The sequence below is a fragment of the Rhyacophila brunnea genome, unplaced genomic scaffold (assembly GCF_057557595.1).
Source record: "Rhyacophila brunnea isolate RB1 unplaced genomic scaffold, BYU_Rbru_1.0 scaffold_21, whole genome shotgun sequence".
NCBI classification, from domain to species: Eukaryota; Metazoa; Arthropoda; class Insecta; order Trichoptera; family Rhyacophilidae; genus Rhyacophila; species Rhyacophila brunnea.
Window position 1 is genome coordinate 24,608,385 of NW_028232871.1, and position 7,351 is coordinate 24,615,735.

Genomic DNA, 7,351 nt, shown 5'->3' on the forward strand with positions numbered 1-7,351 from the left:
CTTTTATAGTAAAATAGCGCCGCAGGCGACTTTTTTACCATTCGATAAAATTTGTGATGTGTATTTGCTCACACTTATAACAGGTCTCCCCAGAGCCCTGTAAGTCCCCCCCTTGTGGAGGCCATGGCCTGCATAGTATCTTCTTAAGTGACCTCCCATTGTGTCTTAAGCGTAACGTGTTCAACCAATGTGTGCTACCAACGCATGGATTCTCGATGTAAGAGAAATCAAAAATATGACTAGTATAACGTGGCATGGAAAGGTGCATGTTGGACATTATGCGTAAAGATCACAAAATAAATCAGACACAATTCCAATGGGCTGGGTATGACGCTCAGCGAGTGGATAACCGCTGGACAAATGCCGTCATACAGTGGTACCCAAGGGGCACTAAACGCCCTAAAACCCGCTGGATAGATGAACTCATGTAGGTACGTGGCAGCTAAAAACTAGGATCTGAAAAGAGTGGAGGAAGCTAGGGGAGGCATTCATTCAACAGTGATGATGATGGTGATTATAATATTAAAACAATGAGATAACAAAAGTCTTTATATAACAATTTGATTTTTATCGAGTCGTGAGTAAACCCAAATGCCACCTGTTCGAAGCTTGCATTCTGACGGTGCTACATTAGAATAGTGAGTCAAGGCATTTTACTGAGGTGAAGAAAAAACGTATATCGAGCTTCCAAAATAGATGATGTAAGAATATAGAAGAAAAAAGAACCATGCATCCACTCGTCATATCGATAGCAAAGAAACGACGTTGGACTTTGTTCAGATGACGGTGATTTTGGCCAAACAATATTATTATAATATGTACGTTTCATCACAGCCAACATAGTTATGAAGGTGTATGGAAGTTGGTAACAATAATATAACTATTTTAAAAGAAATGTTGGTATTTTGTTTTTATATCATCCGCCCCTCATGATTCACACATTCATTTAAGACACAGATGAGACAAATGAACGATTAAAATCTCTAGCATTGATAAATGAATGTGGGAAATGTGGTCGAAGTACTGTATACCAGGGATTTCTAACCATTTGGGTTTACAAAACACAACCAAAATATAAATTTTATAAGTTCGAATTCTGGGTCTGGTAAGTACACATATTGTTTTTCAATTTGTGTGTGTCAGGGTATGGACCTAATAGGTTGAGCACGTGGCTGACATCCATTTCTCGTAAAAAATAAAATCTGTCAATACAAACCTCTACTCTGTGGAGGCCCATATGATCCTATAAGGATCGGACATGGTCGAAAGAAAGAAAAGAAGAAATTAATTTGACGCTTTTTGTTAAAGCGAAACAAGTAGTCCTGCCACCTAGCGGCAGTAGCGAAGGGTGGAGGTAGGCTGTTAAGATCCGCCATTGTGCACTATTTAGTGCACAATAAACTTTGTTAGTCGTACGTAGGGTGAAGCACCCAATTATTGGCACTTTAAGGGAACTGAGCAGTTCAAGTTCGCACAGTATTCTATCAATTATCTTTCTAAGTTCCTAAGTTTCTGATTTAAATAATATGTTTACTTAAGTTTTATTTGAATACTTCCAATAACACTTTTGTATTGTGCATATACACACAATTGTGATATTTCCTGAGTTTGGCCCTTACTCCAATTATTGGCATACTTTTTCCTATTATTGACACAACCTTTTCCAATTATTGGCACAGTTAATAGAGATCCAAAAAAGTGTATTAATCATGCAAATTAAACACGTTTTACACTATTATTCATACATTTATTATTAGGTAACATTATTTTTAAAAAACCTCAAAAGAAATAATGATTATATTTAAATAAATTCAGGAACTAATTGAGATCAAAAGATTCTCAAAAAATATTTAGGTGTCTAAAATTAATTACGTAAGTTCTTATGATGTTAACCGCTTAAATATTTAATCATCATCATTTAAAATGGCTTAAAGTTCTTCCAGCATGTATGATTTCTTACGACTGCTTAAAATTTTATCAAAAGGATCTCTAATCCCATCATTTTTCTTGTCTTCATCAACTATGGGATTTGAGACTTGTTGGTTAACTATTGGCACCAGAGGCTTGTTCAATCTTATATCGGCCAGTACTTTGATTCTTTTCGTTTCGGGTATCATATTCTCTTTTTTTACATTAAGTTCTCTTTCCACTTGACATTCTCTTTTAGTTGTATTTTGCACAGGTCCGAACTGCACTTTCTTACTCTGTTTATTTATTAACGTTGTTGCTGTTTTTTTTGTAAGGTTTTTCTTTTCTCCTTGTTTAGTTTTCACTTCCTTTTGTTTTTGGATTCTCTCCTCTTATCTTTTCTTGACTTGTTCTTCTTTAAGACTTTTTTCTCTCCGTTTCTGGGTTTCCTTGCTTTGCCATTCGTCTGAAGTTAAGACAAAGGAAACTCTTTCACTTTGCTTAACGCCTTTTCTTTGAGGTGTTTTCGGTTTTACTAAAACGTCACTTAATTTTACAGGGGTTAAATATTCTTTCTGTTGACTAATAATATCCATAATCTCGCATTCTTTAACTACATGTTCTTTGCACGTTGCTATTAAATCACTTTCTGGAATCTCCATTTCGTTTTTATCTAAAGTAACTAAGTCACTTTCAAACAAAGTTTTGTGTTCTTTTCTTTCAAATTTGTTTTTTCCCATTTCTTCAATAGATTTCTGCACAGTAACTAAATCAAACTGTGAGTTATCAAGGATATCCATAAATAAAATTGGCATCTCTTCTATAGTGATTTCTTCTGTAAGGTTGTCCTCATGTAATATTTCTGATTCTTGGTGCTTTTCATCATGTTGGAAATAGTTCAAAAGCTTTTTCAGGATTTTGTCACTGTCTATTAGAAAGTCTTCGGTAAGAGTTTGTAAGGCATTCAATTTTTTCTCTCCCACTATGTTATAAAACGTATCTTTTGATAGAGACTTTTCTTTGAAATTGTCATTGTTCTTCTCTTCGGTATTTGAATTTTCAACAGTTTTCTGACGTGCTAGGCATTTGTTAAAATTGATTGCATCACAATTCCATGGACATAAACTGGTGGTTCTAAAATCATTTATAACAGTAGAAGGCTTAATGACGTTTACGACAGCTTCCTTGAGCACAGGAACAAAATCTGTTTTTGGGAGTGCAGCTAAGGGGTTTTCACGCCTCCACTTCAATACACTTTCTTTCCAAGCTTGCTTAAGTGGCCTGAATGCTGAAACATCGGCTGGTTGCAACAATCTTGTTGCGTTTGGATATAAAGCTACCAGAACTATGTCCAAGCTTTTACACAGTTCACTCACTTCCAGAGAGAGGTGCGTTTTGTGTCCGTCAACAAAAAGTAAAACGGGGAGTTGTCTTTTTGTTTTCAATAGATAAGGGTGTAAAACGTTTTTTATATAATCATAAAATACCTCTGCCTTCATCCATCCCAAATCGCTCAAACCAATACCCCAGTCTCCTGGCACATTTAATGTTATATCCTTAGGTAACCTTTTATTCGGAAATATGATCATTGGAGGCGTGGTATCTCCATTGGCAGAAAACGTGAATAGAACTGTTAGAGCAGATTTGGCAGATGCATGGTCTACTTCATAAACATCCTTCTCACCTCTCATTGCAATAACCTTTCCACTTTTTGGGCATAGCTGAAAGTTTGACTCGTCACCGTTGAACACGCGACTTGGATCCGAGAGAATGGTAAAGTAACTGTTGTCTTTTAAGTAGGTTTCAATTCCAATGAACCAGTTTCTTATATCTTGCTCTGACACTGCCGCACTTGATGCTGTGACTGCTTCAGGTGCACGTATACTTAATCCGGGATGACGATGCAAAAAGAGTTGGTACCATTTATTACCAGGTATTCCATCTTTGAATGGATTCTTTCTATTTGCTTTCTTTATGAAATGTGCAACACTCAATTGAACATCTAGTTTTCTTCTAGGGAATCCTTTGCGGCAACAGTCTTTAGTCCATTTCACCAAAGTCTCTTCCTCGTTTTTAATCAATACTGTACTTGGTCCTGGAAGGTCTTGATGATCTACTTTCCGTAACCTGAACTGAATAGTTCCTCTCGGTACATGAAAGGTTTTTGCGGCCAGTTTTTTACTCATACCGCACTTTACAGCCTCAAGTGCTTTTACCAAGTTATCATGGTTGTATATTTTTCTTTTTATTATTGTGTTGTCGAGAGTCTTCTTCTTCTCTTTCCTCTTTTTCACATTAACTGGATCCATTTTGAATACTACAGTCTGAAAATAAAGACACAAGCTATAATTTAACCCTATTATTGGCACAAGCCAAAACCAATTATTAGCATGGGGCTAACATTTGGAAAAAACGAGTGTAACACATTTTTATCAATGGAATTACTTAGAGCCTTAATGATATAGGCTATAGAAATTAAAATCTGTTAAAAATAATACTTTATCAAAATAACCAATTATTAGCACATGTGCCAATAATAGGAAAACTACTCAATCACGATACCAAATGTTGGCACCCTTTAAACAAAGACAACGAACAATTAACCTTAAATTAAATTTTAAATTCAAATGCCTGGCTCTTTCCCGCAATCATTTAAATCGTCAGTTTATTGATAAACACTTAGATGTAGACAAAACAGCAAGGCTATTGAAACATTTTCTTACCGTGGCACAAAGAAAATGGCGGAAAAAATCACAAAACACAACAGAGCACTTTTGACGCACTATTTTCCCGCTATTTTGTTAATCCTGGTGTGATGAATGTTGCTTGTCGTAAACAATATTAATTGCTGAACACATTTTTTATACTTGGCAAACTTAACTATGCTTACATATCTTATATTCTTACGTTTACTTGAAGGGTGCTGATAATTGGTGGAGTGCCAACAATTGGGTGCGTCACCCTATTTATTTTTAATTAACTAAGACTACAATTTACAGATGGTATTAGTTTGTTTTTAAAAATCAAATAAACCCTACCTAATCAAACCATAATAGCTTTTGTATATTTTTGGCGATACGAAAAAAATATGCACACTTTTTCATTCATACTTATATGTTTTCGTTGGATTAAGAATATATATTACACATATTGTTGGTTTATTTTTTTGTAATTCATTATGCCCTGCCTAAACCAAACTACAATAGATAAAAATATTATTCTATCTATAAAATATCCAAGTTATTTATGATTTAATTTCATAATTTTAGATATTTTATAGATCGACGAGTGTTTTTGAATACTCTGTTATGGCTTGGTTTCGCATGGTTTAATTGAATTTTAAAAACTAACCAATACCATCTGTGGATTATAATCATATTTCAATGAAAACAAATACGTGCGACTGACAAAGTTTAGTGTGCACTATTTATGGCGGACCTTAACAGCCTACCTCCACCCTTCGCCACTGCCTAGGCCCTAGCGGGATAACGATGCAGATGTATAATATTATTTTATACAGAGTTATTAACGAGGAATACACGAAAGGAGGAGTGAACAAAAAATACAAATATATTTATACATATCTCTCTCTCTTCTTGGTCGTGCACTCATGGCTGAGGATGTGACCACATTTAAATTTCGCCATCCTTTGAGCGACCATTCATCCTTCCGATCCGACTTTCCATCCTTCTCGATCTTCCGCTTCTCTCAGGGCTGAATGGATGGTGCCCCCAGTCAGCTCTTTCACTTGGTCGCTCCATCGCGCAGACGCTCTTCCTCTGCTTTGCCTTCCCTGGAGGCTACCCAAAAACTACCAGTCTCTCCAGGTTGTCCGGTCCGCGCCTGACAATATGTCCAAAAAACTGCATAGTTCTTCTCAGACATATCGTCAAGAGCCGTTCCTTTATCTTCAGTCTCTGGATGATTGACTGGTTCGTCCTGTGCTCCGTCCAAGAAATGCGAAGCATTCGGCGCCAACACCACATCTCAAAGGCATCAATTGCCTTCCGTTCTCTTGCCTTCAGGGTCCAATACATATATTATACATATCTGTCAAGGATATTGCGGTGATATGACTTTAAGAGTAACGCGGATATAAGAAAACGAACGAAACAGCATCTCATCATGCTGAAAGTGAAGAAGCGACATTGGACCTGGGTTGGTCACGTGTTGCGGATGCCAAATAATAACCTTATCCTGGTTTGCCGTTTATTCAACCCAATCGGATTCCGTATATAAATATAGTATATAGAGTATATACGGCGATACGGGATACTGGTATGACCTGGAATGGAGGCGCTGTGTAGTGTCCATATGCTGCAGACGTGGGCGAAGAAGAAAGAAGAAAAAGGTTATATAAGCTTAAAATTGGGATAAAAATTGCCTGCTATTCCATTTTTGGCTGTAAATGTGCTCCTGATTAAAATAATATTGGAAACTCCTGTTGTAAATTATTATTTTAACTAAAAAAAATAATAGTTCTATAAGCACGTCACAAACGGTTGGTAATACAATTTCTTTGTCAAAAACATTAGCTTTCAATATAATATGTAATAATAATACTCGCAAGTAGACTTATCGAGACAAGCCTATTGATAAATATCTACATGATTAAATACGTATAAATAAACCAATTATTATTAAAGAACTCAAAATATATATTCAGAATTGACAGTGAACGTATAGATTTCAAAGGACAATAATATTTTCTCTGAATTCCCAGGGTTCTGTCGATTTTCAGATGTGATATTTTTAGATTTTTGCCATTTCCAGGATTTTATTAACGTATTATTAGATGTAATATAATATTATTTATATTGGTGTCGCATAAAAAATGATAGTATACATTTATATAGAAAAAAAATCTATAACACGGTTACTAACAAGAAATGTTTGGTTATAATTAATTTATATAAGTAACAAGTAATAATATTATTTTAAATTAACTATGGACCATACATAATCTGAAACCATCTCAGATATATTATACCTACTAGAATAAATCTATTCAAAACATACTAGGTACGCCAGAGGATACTTTAAATTCAATTCAATTTATTTTTTAACATATTGTGGGCATAACAAATTATAAGTTTAAGACGTTCACAACATGACATGAAACATTATTATAAAGAAGAAGGAAAAAGTAATAAAAGCAATAAAAATGAAAATATAAAAAGAGAACATATTATGAAGATACAAAAGCAGTGAAAATACGGTAACCGGACAAAACAGAACATGAGAAAACAGAACAGTGACAAAGCAGAACAGCCAGGGGAAAAATGAAACATTAATTTTTGTTGAATCTATTTAGGTTAGGTTAGCTTATGTTATCTTAGGTTAGGTTAGGTCATTATTTCGTTGTACCTTGTCACCCAATCATTTTGAAAATATTATATTGATTAAGATGAGATATCCTAAGCTTGCCGGCAAATTACTGTTT

General features: G+C 35.0%; 1 protein-coding gene across 1 annotated transcript; it reads right to left on the reverse strand.

Moving 5' to 3' along the window:
* Positions 1-2,300: 2,300 nt before the first annotated feature.
* Positions 2,301-4,217, reverse strand: LOC147070886 (uncharacterized). The gene has a single exon (XM_085949258.1). The coding sequence runs from the start codon at positions 4,215-4,217 to the stop codon at positions 2,301-2,303; it is 1,917 nt and encodes a 638-aa protein (XP_085805384.1).
* Between the last annotated feature and the right edge of the window lie 3,134 nt (positions 4,218-7,351).

Coding starts and splice junctions, on each gene's coding strand:
- LOC147070886 (XM_085949258.1), bottom strand. CDS start 4,217: ATGGATCCAGTTAATGTGAAAAAGAGGAAAGAGAAGAAGAAGACTCTC.